Source organism: Syngnathus floridae, chromosome 1 (genome assembly GCF_059516105.1).
Source record: "Syngnathus floridae isolate MCC-2025c chromosome 1, RoL_Sflo_1.0, whole genome shotgun sequence".
Classification (NCBI taxonomy): Eukaryota; Metazoa; Chordata; class Actinopteri; order Syngnathiformes; family Syngnathidae; genus Syngnathus; species Syngnathus floridae.
The window spans coordinates 6729972-6745585 of record NC_142413.1 but is presented as its reverse complement, the minus strand read 5'-3'; the positions used below and the strand labels follow the sequence as shown (position 1 = coordinate 6745585).

Genomic DNA, 15614 nt, shown 5'->3' with positions numbered 1-15614 from the left:
TGCGTGTGTGCGTGCGCACCAGTGTGAAATATGTGCGTGTATATTTCGATTGTGTGCATGTCTTACTTGCATTTCATCTGTTTCCATGCGTGCGAATGTGAGTGTGAGTGTGGTCACACAAGTGTCTGTTACAGTAAGACTGTGTGTGTGTTGTGTATGCGTAGCGTGCGTGCACGTGTGCGTGCATTGGTTTACTATAGTCAGTGGCACCAGTGACCCATGTTGGCCTTGGTGTGTTTTTATCTGTGCTTATGTGACCCGAATTGTAAATACAGAATCCTGCACCAAGCTGTGTGTGCTAATGCTTCCTTGAGTGAGCGTGTGTGTGTGTTTGTGATTGTGTATGTGACTGCATGTGATATGAATTATGAGCATCAGCCTCCCTGTGACCCTGATGCGTGTCCGCGCTGTATGACTTTGTATAGTGCATATCAATGCGCATGTTATCTGTTCAGTGTGCGTGTGTTTGTGTGTGTGTTCGTGTGTGAGGTTAATTGGGGGGAGGCGTTTTAAGTGTTGCCCCGGGAGATGCGCACTCGCCATTGCTGCTGTCCCCTTCATTGGCTATTCAGCACCACACTCTGGACCAAACAATCCACCGATGCATAGCTGGAGGAGGTGGAAGGCGGTGGTGGAGGTGATGGAGGGGGATCGCTGCCGCAAGCATAGTCGCCAAGGAGGGCTCGTGGCTGGACTGAGCGGAGCAGGAACGAGCCCCTGTGCTGGAGCTCAGAGGGGAGGCTAATCCTTACACGCAGAGGAGGCGATAATATCCCAGGATTAAGCGGGGGAAGACAGCACTAACTCATCGTGGCGCTACCCCCTCTGTCGAAACACTTTCACAGCACTTGACTTTGCTCCGCCGTGTCGTGCGCCACGTCAAAGGCAGCGTCATAGAACGAGGGCAAGGGCAATTCGCCCTGCTTCTCATGCAGTCTGAGTTTCATGACATACATTATGGTGGAGTCTGCGTTTCTCAACTTGGGCTTTTCACACAGAACCCAGCATCATATTGCCACACAACAATAATCTGATTACGTGAAAGGGGCTCGAGAGGCCCACAGACTAAATTGAAGATGTAAGTGCAGATATGGCTTTTTTTTTCTTTGCTTCCGAGACAAAAGCTAGAAAAGGAGGGATCCCGTTCTGACTGTGTGCATTTAAATTGCTATATTTTCACTATTTCATTTTTGTTGCTTTTGTATATGATTTTTTTCTCATATTCTATAATTCCCCTCTCCCCACTAGATTTCTTTTACCCTGGAGCTCATCGCTCTCATTGATCTTCCTTCTTCTCAGGATCTCCCACCTTCACCACATCTCCATCTCATCTCTTCAACTCTACTTCTCCCCTCTCATGTCGACTGCTTTCTCACCTCTAGTTCTCACATCTTAACTTTTTCAGATATTTTCTGTTCCCTCCTTAACCTTCTTACCCACTCGAGTTCTCATCTCTTTGCTTCTGTGTCCTCCTCTAGATCTCTACCCCTTTTTTTGTCTTAATGATCAAGTCTTCTACTCTGTAACTCCTCTCTTCGACTCCAACTCATATCGCTCCTCCGTTCTTCTACACTAGATTTTCTTCTTCCCTACTAGATCTGGATCTACTGAAAAACTCATTCCTGTCGTCCACTGCTTTATCTTCTGCAGCGCTACTCTAGATCTCTTCCAACATAAAAAAAAAAAAAATCCTCTACCTCTCCTTTAGTTCTCTTCTCTTCTCCCCTCGAGCATAGCTTTCCTTTTTCCTCTTCGGTCGCACCCCTCCTTTCTCCTTCTCATCTACACAAAACAAGTCAAACATCATATTTACTCTTGTCTCATTCCTCCACCTCCATCACTCTCATCCCTCTCCTCTCTCATCTTCGCCACAGGTGACCGCCAAGGCACTGCGAGTGTGTGTGTCTGTGTGTGTCTGTGTGAGTGTGCGTGTGTGTGTGCCTGCGTGCGAGTTTGTGTCCTGGGAAGTGGATTATCACGGTGGTCTGCAGGAGTCAGCCGGCAGCCGAGCAGAAAGCTTTAATGAGAAGTCGCTGTTTACTGGGGACAGACTGGGACACGCACACACGTTACACACACGCACACTTGAAGCACACACTGTAACTATTGCAGTAATAGAGGTTGGAAGGTTCCTTCTACAAACTAGTCGGCTCTGTGTTTCCTCATTAAGGAGGACAGTTGGGACACTCACAAAGGCACACACACATGCACGCACGAAGACATTTCACAGGGTGGTTGCAGGTTTAAAAATATGTTTAAAAGACATTTTTAAAGCCACTTTGGTCAAATTTAACATGCCGCCTTCATTAAATATAACAACAAGGTGTGGGTGATAATGAGATCAAATGATACCAACAATTCTTTGTGCTTGTCTTTGTGGTCATAGACCTTGAGTGTGTTTGATGTTCCGGTATCTATCTATGTCAGGTGTTGCCTTCAGGGACATTCTGAAATCAAAGCTTTCCTCTTGCATGACAACTGAGCGATAGCTCCAAATACCTCCAACTATCTATCTGCTGTACTTGTATGATGTCTATCCGTTCATCGAGCAAGCTTGTGTTTAGCCTTCAGGGACGCTCTGAAACGTCCTCTCACATGGCACCTGAAGTATATTCATCCATCTATCAAATCTAGTCCGATGCCTTGAGGGAAGTTCTGAAATCATGGCTTCAGTCTGAATTTGAAGTGAGATGAAAAATGTATCTGACTCGTTATTTAATTTATCCACCAACACCAAAGTGTGTCTATCTCGTTATTTAATTTATCCACTAAAATCGTTTATGAAATAGTTGTCAGACAGTGACAATTGTATTTAACACAATGTCTGTGTTGGGATCACATATAATTGGAGAGCAACATTTTTTTTCGACAAAACAGGGCAGAAGTGGTGTCATCTGTTAAACTTTACACCCCCGTCCCTGCTTTCACACAGCCACCATCCCAACCAGCAAGCCTCGAACACCACGGCTACTATATTATGCTAATTGCCATTAGACTAGTCAAACAACTGTTCTCCCACTGATAAAGCCGCAAATGCCGGATAAACCTCAAACCGCCCGGTCCCTGCTGTACCTTTTCACACAGCCATCATTTCCCCCTATTAAACATTTAATACAACCTCAGAATCCAGAAAATGAATAGCTCTCCTTTGGCTTGAGTTTCTCGTGTTAGCTCATTTCACACAAATGGGTTTTGATGGTGACGTGTGAAAAGGGCTAATGAAATTCTCGGTGGGAGGTTCAATATGATTTATTGTCACCTTTTCTTCCCGTACGGGTATCCGATGTGCGAATACGACCCTTTAGCGCTTGCAGATGCAGACAGTGTGCGGCTCGTAAAAAAAGAAAATTAAATTAGCGCTGAGCTTTTTTAACGTCCATTTCGCGTTGCCACTTTGAGCGGGGCAAGCGCTTAATAAACTCTCATTATTCTCTGATTCACGGCGCCAAAACACGGCTCCACTCCCGACGCTGTTAATTTGTGACGCGCGGCCGCTAAACACTTGGTTAGCTTTATCTGCCATCGTAACGCTTGCGCCGCGGCGCTTTATTAGCACTTACGCCGGCCTTCATTTGGCTGCGGTTAAATCCAACTCTTCTTTTCAAAGGGTTTTTGGCCTCTCAAGGGAATCTGACGCTCTTTAGCCGCTACACTATGTTTAACAGCACAGAAAAATAGCAAGTAGCTGCTAAGTATTTCCTTCTAAAGAAAAAAAAATCTTTGCCCCCAAAGCAACCTAAAATATTATATTGTGTAATATTTTGAATTGTATGCTTTTCAGACTTATTTTGTGTTAACTTATGACATGTATAACGAATGTAGCTACGTGTAGCTACGTGAAGCTGGCATATGGGATTAAAAACTATGTAAAAAGCACAGTGGACAGGATAACAACCATCTTGGGGTGTACCCCGCCCAGAGACAGCTGGCTTTAAATAAAAATAAAAAAATGCCCTTGAGTTGGATCACCCTAAAATGGCTATTTCAAACCAAAATGGCCGACTTCCTGTTTCCTTTCAGGCATGGCTTCTTGAGATATTTTTGTGGGTCAACTCATGATGGACATTCCTACCATATGTATGTTGATAAGTCAAACTGGCTATGGGGGCTGATTTTTTTTTTGTGAGACTTAAAAGGAAAAATTCAGTCTGTGTTGCACGCTTGACTTGTGGCACCCCCATACAGTCTTCTAGTGTGGAGTGTGGCAAAATGGATGACTGCATATGCACACACACGCACAGTATCAGTGTTGGTTTGTGTGTGTGGTGTCCAGAGAGTGGGATGGTGATTAGTGTTGGGATTCTGGGACTGTGGCCTCAGTTTTCATTAAGAGCCATAAACTCACATGTGTTACATCACTGCACAGACACTGTGTGTGTGTGTGTGCGTGTGTGTGTGTGTGTGTGTGTGTGTGTGTGTGTGTGTGTGTGTGTGCACACGCGTGCATTTGACCGAGCTTTGAAGACAGGCAAGTGCGAACGAGAAAGATGTTGTTTATCATGGCAGTAATTAAGCCCGCTGTTCAACTTTAATTAAAATATAACAGCAGCACTAAATATGAACACACACACACAAAATACGTTTTTAGCTGGCTATTTGCCACCAAAGATAACGCAACATAAATTGCGATAAGAAGCGGCATGATCCGATGTTCATGATCCAAAAAAGGCCTGAAACCAAATGAGATTAAAATGTGAGCTGGGGAATGTTAATTATTAGGGAAACCTCAATTAAAATCAAAATGGTTTCCTACATATATAAATGCACGGCCGTGGGCAAAAGTCTTGGGATGCCACAAGCTTAATACGACACAGTTAGCAGGATTATAACAATGTTGCTGTTTAATGAATTAAATCAATAAACTAAACAAAAAAAACACACAAAAACGTAAAATAGATTTTGTGTTGAGCCAATTTATATTCATATAAGCGCTACTGATAATAGATGAATCACAAGAGTCCGTTCAAATGCCAAATTTTTGTTACATACAAAATGGGACCAATCTAAATGTTTTTCAAACAACAAACATGCGGAATTAGATTTTGAAAAAGCGTCGAGTAGATCTCCACCAAAGCTCCATTGCTAACAAAAGAATAAAGATCTGTATATGTTCAGTGTCGTTTTGGTGTTTTGTTAAATAACTGACTTTGGTCGTCAAAACAAAGAATGTCACACAACCTGTGTCTTTTCAGGGAGGGCTTATTGAGACTTTTTTGTGGGTCTGCTTATAATAGACATTTAGCATCCGGTGCAAAATGTTTTAAGTTGCGTAAATGGCCAAAATGAGCCTAAAATATCCGCTTCAAACCATAATGGCAGACTTCCAGTGACATTTTGGGCACTGCTTCTTTCTTTCTTTTTGTGGGTCTAGTCATGATTGATAAGCCTACCAAATTTTATGGTGAATTAATCAACACACTACATAAGCTCAGCACGACTTTATTGTCATAAAAACGTGTGAATACAAATCATCATCATAAATACATTCACAGGCACAACCTCCTGCTATAGCCCCCCAAGTAATGACTACATCCCATAATACACACACACACGCACACATACACACTCACAAACTACTATTACCGACACGCAATAAATAGTCCATTCAACTATTAGGTATTGATAAGAAGAAAGGCTTGATTGACAGCTTGCGTGGAGGGCGGGACTTAAGAATGTTTTGGTAGGTTACATAGTAACACTTTTCGGTTTGTTAACAAAAGTTAAAGCCGTATGAGCTGTTATCATGCCAAGTCATGACTTCTTTGCAAACAAGTGCATTTAATTACTCCGATGTGGCATAACAGATTTGAGAAGTTGATGTTAATGGTTTTAGTGATTTTTTTTGTCAGACAATCAATTACTTGGTAACGCTTTAACCCTAACCTTGACTTACGAATTTAATTTGTGCCTTCACCAAACTCATAACTTAATTTACATGTATATGAAATTATATTTTCTTATTGAAATGGATTTAAATTCCATGAATCCATTTCCAGTCTTCTGAAAGAACGCTACAATTTTGTTGTTGTTTTTAATAGAGAAAAATTGCGCTTATCTGAAAGAACACTCATCGTCTCCATGCCGTTTGACACTTTGTCATTCACAATAGCCATCTACCCTAGCCTAGCACTCTACCCTAGCCACATTGCCCAGCAAGCTAGCCTGCCCACTTAGCCTAGCAACTAGTACAGAACCCGTTGAAATATCAGACACTTTAACAAGCAAATAAAGGAAAACTGCTTTTTAGGGCTAAGTTTTTTTTGGTTTTTTTTGAACTTCAGCAAAAGCAAATTGCTAATAATGCAATAGAGCTAAACGATAATGTGGTTGCTGTCATTATTTGAACATGTAGTGGCATTATTGTCAATTCTTTGAACTGCTTTCAGGAAGTCACGAGGAAGACCTATCATTTGTGAAATATGATTATTGGGAGTAGTTACTATCTGTAATATAAAATTTGCATTAGATTTTTTTTTTTTACACATTTTCAGTTATCACCAAGCACAAAGAAAATATATCAAAATTTGTTGTGCCATTGGAATTCTTTTGTTATTTTTGGGATTTGATTTTAGGTATTCGTTTGGAGGTTAGTATTTGAAGAATTTCAGTGTGTGGTTAGGGTTGGTTTAGGACTAGGGTTTGAAGGGACAGTTTTTTTTTTAATTCAAGATCAGGTTTGTGTTAGTCAGCTAAGGTTAGTCAGGGTGAAAATGTATTAAGTGGACTGGTAATTTGGCAAGTTTATTCACCTCATAATTTTAAATGTATCAGTCCTGCACTTGCATTAATTGATAACCCAGGTAGCTCAGTTTCAAAAAGGTTGGTGACCCCTAGACTCAGTGTTCAAGATTAGTTAGAGTTAGTTACAATAATTTAGTGGCTATTGCTAAAGTACATTATGGATAGGTTTCAATTAGGATTTGGCTTTAAATGGTTAGGGTTAGTTGGGTTAAAGTTAGTCAGTTCATAGTTAGAAGGTTTGATTGGGGTAAATGTTAAAGTTAGGGGACTGTTTTCGATCTTAAGTTGATTGGTTTTGCTGGGTGTAGTTTTAGGGTTAGTTTGGTTGATGTTAACTGGTTAAGGGTGTGTGGTTTGGTCAATTTAGGGTAGATGGTATGGTTTGGAGCTAAGGTTAAAGTTGAGGTTTGAAGTTGGGTAAATTGAGCTTACTGTCGGTAAATTTAAGGTTGGTTTATTTGGGTTAGATTCAAGATGCTTGTTATGGATCTGTGGAACCCCTGTTTAAACTGTGATCGTACTTCCTGTTACATCATGTTTAACATACTCAATGAAAAGAAGCTTTATAGGTTTTTTTGGCCAGTGGTTTTAAAATATTTTAACAATGAAATTTTTTAAGACCAATTCAAAAAATAAATAAATAATTCTCACTTTTCTGGCAGGAATTCTGTCCAGTGAAAGCCATTGTAATTTTCACCCTGTCCTCCGAAACAAACACAAATTAAGTTTAAAAAAAAAAAAGTAACCCTAATGCTGTGAAAAAATCAAAAAGAGGTTAAAAAGAAAAAGAAAAACTTGATAATCCAGTCAGTCCATGGGAGTCCCAAAAACGTTTTCCTCATTCCAAGAAAGCACAAAAACTCATTCAGGAGCGTGGAAAAAAAAAAAACTATACAAATGCAACAAAGACTGGGAAAAAAAGCGCAATAGTGTTAAAAATGGACCAGGAAGAATAAAAAGAGAAGACAAAAAAAGTGTCTTTGGGACTTTTTTGTCTTAAGGAAGTCTTTTTAGTCCGGCCGCCCTCTCCGGCTGGCTGCTGGACGACGCTGCACCTACGAGAGGATAGACACGCAACGTCTTACACCTCAGTTCACCTCAGGTCACGCCAGGCACAAGAGCACAGTCCATGCAAAAAAAGAAAACAAAAAGAAAAATTCAAAAAATGGAGGGAGAGATGGGATTTCAAAATAGTAGTGGCTTGAAAAAAATTTACCAGTGCAGGAAAGCAAAATGGATTCTTGGAAAAAAAAATAGTATGTACATTTCTCATCATTTGACATCAAACACAAGACTAAAAATATAAAACCTTTGAAAAAATGCAAATATGCAAATTGAATGCGTATTTAGGTTCAGTAAACAAAAGCAAAGACCATAAACGTCACCTACAAAACACTGAGACGTTTTTTTATATGAAATCAAACAGACATAGTAGCATCATGAGCCACGGTTAGCATCACAACGGCAGTCTACTTACTAATTAAGTTACGCAAGTTAGCACTTTGTTTTCCTTTCGTGAGAACACATTCTGAAGCGACCATTTTAGTCTTATGTGGCTCAATTGCAGAAAACCGGTTTATAAAAAAAACTAAGCCGTTTTGACTAAGTAGCATGAAATGCGGTAGACATGTCTATCATGATTCATAAAAAAAAGTCAATGAAGGCATGCCAAAAAAAAAAAAGGAATCTACCATTTTGACTCAAAGCAGCCATTTTTGGCTCAACTAGATAAAAAATAAAAGTCAACACTTGAAAGCCAGTTCAGTTAGCAACACGATATTTGCTAAACATGAGTAGACCCACAACAAAATCTCAGAATCCTTGCCTGGAAATACAGAGTAAATCTGCCTGAAGCAGCCATTTTAGGCCCTGGAGAGATTTATGAATACATATACTTAACCGCGCTAATAAAGTGTGATTGAAGTATGAAATAAAAATGATGCGGCTTGGCGTGTTCCTCATTACAAACGGTCTCTTCTGACTGCAGTCATTTACACTCCGCTGAGGAAATACAGCAAATATTTGTTTTATGCTAATGAGCGGCGCGTGTCGCAAGCAGATTGCCTCAAAGCAAACAAACACATCAGCAAAGAAGTCCTGCGTGCCGCCGGACGTTTTCACAAGATGGTCGCAGCTCCTTCAAGACGCTAAAATGCACTAATGGCCGCCACTCACGTTTAATGTGCATGGAAATGAATCTTTAATGGGGGTCTTCACCCGACGCCATGTTGTTAAACATAGGCACGGTTAGCGTACATCACTGGTAATTACATCGTGCTGAAAGACAAACATACATTTTAAGCCACAAAATAACGGCATCACTAGTCGCCCTATGAGTTGTTGCCAACTGTTTACACAAGATGTCCCTTTTTGATGTTTGTCGAGTCTATGAGCAATTTTGCTAAAAATTCAATTGATGGTGCCAAGTTGGTCATTGTTAGTTTGTTTTATTAAGTATTAAATGATCCTACTACATTGTGTAGTAATAAATGTGTGGCAAAGTTACTCTGTCCCACAATAGTTTTTTCACACTTAAATGGATGCACTAGCTCAAAGAAGACAAGTCGCAGTCAGAGTGAAGGTGAAGATGGTAACCACGTGTCGCACGGACGTAGCGTGTTGTGTCGCACATGAAAAGGACGCCAGTGACGCACTTCCGACTTGACCGGCTGCAGTCAAGGTATTTTTTTTTCCAGTCCGTCAAAGGCGAGTGGAAAAAGAAAGTCAGAAAAAGGATTTAAAAAGGAATCACAAAGGAGAGGAAAAAAGGACCACAGAAGATGAGATGAGATGAGATGAGATGAGATGAGGAGGCATTGAGAGGACATGCGCAGGAGAGAAAAAAAACACTCCAGAGAAAGAATGACACATGGGTCACACCTTCAACAATAAACAAAAAAAAGTGATGAGTGTGTGTGTGTGTGCGTGTCATTTAAATCTTTTAAGAACACTAAATCGAGTCTCGCTGTCGGTCGGCGTTGATTGTTGCTCTCCAGCTTCTGTTTTCTCCTCTTCTTCCTCCTTTCTCTTCGTCCTCCTTTCTCTCCCGATACACATTTTCTCCTCATCTCTCTTTATCAATTTCTTCCTCATCTTCATCTTCCTCCTCATTTATCTCCTCCGCCTCATCATTATTTTAACATTTCCTCCTCTCCTCCCCTTTTGCATTTGTCTCCTTTTCCTCTCTCGTCTTTGTCCTCCATCTCACTATCTCCTTCTTCCTCATCCTCATTTTCTTCTTCTGTTCTCTCCTCTCTCCACGTCCCTTCTTCCTGCTCATTGTTCTTCCTCCTCCTCTTCTTCCTCCCAGTCATCCTCATTCTACTTCTCTTCCCTCTCTTGCCGCTCTTCCCTTTCATCCTCCTGTTTGTCCCCTTTTCTTTTCTCTCCTCCTACTCACTTTACTTCATCCTCCTTCAACTACTTTTTTTCACCTCTTCCTCTTGTCTTCTTGTTTTCCAACCTATTGGCATTTCTCTCGCTCAGGAATGATGTGATAAGCAGAAATTTGTCACCTGTTCTTGATCTTCTACTCAAAAAAATGTGCTGATCGTATCCAAGGGTGTCTGTTGTTGCGGTGGTTGTGTGGAATTCCAAATATTGGAATGAAAACTGAATTCAACAGGTCAATCGAGGCAGCAGTTTGACTGAATGGACTGGCGTGGCAACGCAAACACGTTCTAGGTGTGAAGCTTTTCAGACGTTTACATGAAAGGAAAATGAATCAAATAAGACGTTTTTAATGTTAGCATGTTAGCATGAGCGAGGTCCACTCGAGTCCTTGGCCTCGAACGTTCGTGTAGCTTTAGTAGATAATCCGCCGGGCCTTTTGAATTTCTGCCTTTTCAAGCTGCATTCACACACCCGGCCGCCTTTTCATTTGCTCTTTTGTGCACCACACAATGAAGGTGCAAGCAGAAGCGTCGCCGACGCCGACACTCCTCAAGCAGTATGCCTCTCCCGCCCGCTTTAAAAGAAGGTTTTGTTTTTTCATGTCGGCGCTGTCTCCATCTTGACTTCCAAAAAAAAAAAGCCTCGGGCACCCGCATCTCGCTACCGTTAACAAGCGCTCATTTTGTTCCTGACCCTTGAAGTACATGCACCTTGAAAAAAGTGGATTGAAAAGTGATTTGATCAGCAAAAAAAACTAAACTGATGTTACACGATGTCAGGTATTGAGACGAAATATGAAATTAATGCGGCAACATTAGAAGTGTGTTTAAATCAACAGAATATGACATAGCTATGATAAGTTAAGCATAGATGATATAAATATGCGACCTTAAAGGTTTATGGAACACAAAACAGGATCTGAATATCATCATGTCAAGCTATATACACCACAATAAACATGGCACACACGACAGCCAGATCAATAAAAAAATAAAATGCAGCTTCTCCCCAGACTCCATCAGACTCCAGAGCTACTGACATCACAATCTGTCAACCACTGTGCAATATTTGATTTTTTTTCCCCCCCCATCCTGCTCACTTAAAACGTTTACACTCTGCGATACCTCTGCAAACTGAAACACTTGAATACCCCACTGCCTGTATTTTCATCTAAAAACAGATTTTTTTTCTTTTGGCACGAATTAGACTACAGCAAACCCAAATACACTCACCCCATTTTTTAAATTTGACTTTTATACATTTCCTACCAGTTTTAATCTTGTTAACTCCTCGTAAAAGTGGAATGCCACCAGTAAATGAATCGTTTTTTTCCAGAGTGCTGTGATTTACTTTTTTATATAAGAATCACAATATGACACTTTGGGAGTGTATAGACATTAAGTCCGATGTAAATATACTACATTAATGTAATCATCATCAAAAAAATATATTACATTTAAGGTAAATACATGACATATGTAAAGTGCCACATTAGAAGTCAATTGAACATTAAATATGATGTAATTATGCTACATTAGCGTTGCAAATGTTAAACCTGATATAAATATTATACTTTAGATATTAAATATAATGTAAATATAATAATTCCAAATGATGTAGGTACAGACGAGCATCAAAACTGATCTTGTTCCAATATATCACTCACGTACGTAGCCAATACCAGGTAAAGAATAAACGACATAAAGTAAGTCCTTGTTTGATGTAGATATATATTAGATGTATAAATGTATATTAGATCTATACAAATATCTATACATTTGCACCACACCGAAAAGATGTGTTGAAATTATACTCGATTAAAGGTGTACCAAAGATAAAATCGGATGTAAAAGTGCTACGTTACATCGAGAAATGGATGTAAATAATGACACAAACACGTCCATCGGGAGGGTGGGGGGATCCGATTGGTCGTCAGCAAGACAAATCAACTCCGACTGGACCAATCGTCACCACAACAAACTGCAAATAGGAAATTGACTTCCTGTCACAAATGTGAGATATGCGCCAGAAAACAACGCACACACGCGTGTACAAGCACACGCACAACGCTTCACGACAGGTACACACAAGTGGAGGCGGACATGAAACCCAACGCTTACGTGCTGCCGCACACTGATGGCTATATATTTTTGCACACACGCACAGACGCGGTTGTATTTCTGAGAAGTGACTCATGACTTCCTCTCAGTATACAAACGTGTGAAAATACATACACAAGGGTTACACACCAATTTGGAAGGGTTGTTATGGCAAAAATGTCTTTCTTCAGTTGTTGTATGAGATTTACAATATGAAAAGTCTTTGTTTTTTTTTTAATTTAGAAAGTAGTCTGATTACTTTTTTGGAATAATAGAGTGAAGTGATATTTTGGGAAAATACGCATAGTATAACAGGAATTTATATATTTTTTAAGTTTTAACGATATTATTAGTTTTTTGTCGTGTTGTCCTGAAGTGATGTTGTGGTGAGTGAGGCGGAACAAGACACCTGCCACCCGGTCGGGAACTTGTCGGATGTTCCCGAAGCATGTGAATCGGCCGGCCAGCCGGCAGACATCTGCCGAGACATCTGGGCTGTGAGCCGGTGTGACGAGGACGAAAATGAAGACGCTGCTGCTCTGTACACTGACGGCCTTGGCTTGCTAGCGAACAGAGCGCCCCGTTAATGGAACAAGAGGACGAGGAGGAAGAAGGTTGTTACGTTCTGACTTTGTCATCCTACGGGAGAAGAAAAATGTTTCTGCGCTGCGGGGGAGGTGACCCCGTCATCCGGGACGCCCTGTATGTGTGTCACCATACATTGTGTGTGTTTTGTGTGTGTGTGTGTGTGTGTGTGTGTGCGTGGCCCCCCAGGCTCCGTCCTTGTACCCCCTTCCCCTCCCCCACCGGTGTGAACTCTGATCTGTGGCCCTCAGTGATGCTGCATGACGGATGTTCCTGCTGCTGAACAACATTGACACGCTGTGTTTGTGTGTGTGTGTGTGTGCGTGTGTGTGTGTTTTTGCATGTGTGTGTTGTTTGTATTTTTGTGGAGTTTTAAATATAAAGTTTAAGGTAAGATCTGTCATGACTATCATGAATCATCGTAGAAATCAATTCATTGAATGTATTATCATTGTGAATATATATTAATAGCACACCCCTGACTATTTGTGGGGCTGCGGAGATCTTCCTACGGTTACTTTTAATTGAGCTTGGCTTGCCCCAATCTTACGAATGGACTCCAGCAAACTGATTGCGCCAAGTAGACCGTGCGACTCTCATGCACTGAATGTAAAGGCAATGAGGGTAGCAGCTACCATCGGTTGGTTGTGTTCACTCCTACAACGGCGCAAACGCCTCTTTCTACCTGCGCCAAAATACCAAAAGAAAGAAAACTCAAAAGCGCTTGGACTGCGCTTTGCGCTAGATTTGTAGGTAGGCAGGAAAAGTGTGATTTATTTATTTATTTATTTATTTTATGGATGGCATTGTTTCAGTAACCTTACACAACAGTGAATTTTAGTATATGTCACAGGGCACAAATGGCTCCCTGGTTGGAGTTTGGACAGTCCTAAATGTACATTGGGGCTCCATCAGAAGAATTCAGTTAGACAAAGAGGCTTTATCCCACTGGTACCTGCCACACGTCCGCCCCCTCCCTGGCGTCCTGCCGCCCAGTGTTAATGTAAGCCATGTGGCGCGGGCGTAATGACATATAATGCTATTGTCTATCAAATCTGCTTAGGATCAGCCAGGCCGGGATGCGGCCGGGCGAGCCGAGGCAGGATGGGCAGATCGCGCGCCGCGGGTGACGGGATAATCCAATCACGGCTAGCGGATCACGGTTCAGCCCGCTCGGCGTATAGCGGAAGCACCTGGATCTCGTCGGCTTCTGATTGGTTGCGGGTCGGGAACTCGATTGAGACAGGCCAAGTGATTTGAAGAATCGGTTTGTGGGGTCTTTTCCTGCCACACGACATCTATCACATTCAAGATGGAGTTTCGGTGCGATGAGTTCACACCCCAAAAAAACTGCGATCAGAACATTAAAGATTTGGCTGAAGGAGGGAAGAGAAGGAATCGCGGCGCTAATGAGGTGGATGACTTCAGGCGATTTTCCTGTGAATGGCAATCATTTACTTTGAAGTAAAAAAACGAAATGACTTCAGTACGTGATACTTTTTTATGAAAACACTCCAAGGCCGTAAGTAAGTTAAGCGTGACAATCGATAGTCAAAAGCCAATACCCAAACACATGAAAAACAAGGAGGAGGAGAAGGAAATGGCACAGGAAGAAAGTGAGGAAGAGACAACTTTTTTTTTGGAATTGGCCATTCGAGGCATGTTGCAGTTGTTGTCATTTTTGTGTCAGCTTTCATTCGACTAACCACAAGCGAGGGATTTCCGCTTTGGGTTCAATCATTTTTACTAGGCTTGTTGAGAATCACAATTGTTCAGGGTATTACTAAATTAATGAGTTAATCAGATGAGTCAAAACAACAGCAATATTAAAGGAAGTGCAGGAATTTCTAGCACGTAGAGGCCAAATCCTAAACATGACAACAATCTTCAAGATGTAAAATAGACTAACTTTTTTTTACCAAGTAAAACGTCCAACCTCACCAAAATTTTGCAGAAACGGTAAAAATGACAAAGGACGTGGACTGGACGTGTGTCCTTAATGCTAAGCTAACAAGCTAGGTAGAATGTTTGCTCTAGTAATGAAAGTCTCCCCAAAAATGTTGGTTTTGCTCTAAAGACCACAAAATCAACAATAATTTCAAAAAATATCAATCCATTGAACTGTTAACTTGATCTTGTCCCCCAGTAAGCGGCCTGCAGTACAAATCTCATCGTAATTAGTCGCATGTAGGCTAACGAGCTCCCGAACCAGGATTACCTGCCCGTCTATGTCTAATCCTGAGATCATCTGCCTACCATTCCTCGCTCTTCTTCCTCATCGCTTGTCCTTCCTCACAAAGTCACACGACTTCAAGTGTTGAAACGTTTTCCTGTCTACATGTTTACAAAATGTTTTGACGAGTGGATGTGGTTCAAAAGATATTTTTCCTCAATTTGAATCTCTGTGAAATTTAAATCTCTGCGGTATTTCATTTTTCAAGGACTGGGCTAGCCACAAGCCCGAAAATGTATCCTAACAAACTATCCTTTAAAGAAATCTTTGTTATCCTCAAATCATATTTAAACGTGAAAAAAAAAGAAAAATATATAGCCTGGACTTCTATCACAACCCAAAAACCCGTAACCCAAGAGAAAGATTGGCTTTAGGGTTAGTCCAACATTCATCCAATACTAACCCAACTCATTCATACAATTCTCTAATCAACGTAACTCGCCCATTGACCCAATAACCCTTTTTACTCGAAGCCCATTCAAGACATCCTGACAATCCAAACCTGGAAATGTTTCCAGAAAGTTATTGTTATGAGCATGCAAGCATACGTAGCTGAGACCATA

At 41.1% G+C, this 15614-nt stretch overlaps 1 protein-coding gene across 5 annotated transcripts in view; it reads right to left on the bottom strand.

Annotated features, from left to right (window-relative positions):
- The window catches only part of LOC148403770 (protocadherin-1-like), a 142135-nt gene that overhangs the window by 15229 nt on the left and 111292 nt on the right, over nt 1–15614 (bottom strand). The window contains exon 5 of one of the 5 annotated variants that reach the window (XM_088357175.1): nt 5424–7838. The exons of 3 other annotated variants lie outside the window; for them this stretch is intronic. In XM_088357175.1, coding sequence (XP_088213301.1) covers nt 7738–7838 — 101 coding nt within the window. In that variant the 3' untranslated portion in view covers nt 5424–7737. Of the gene's footprint in view, nt 1–5423; nt 7839–15614 lie in introns of those variants that run through there. One more of the 5 variants, XM_088357255.1, reaches the window with a different exon arrangement.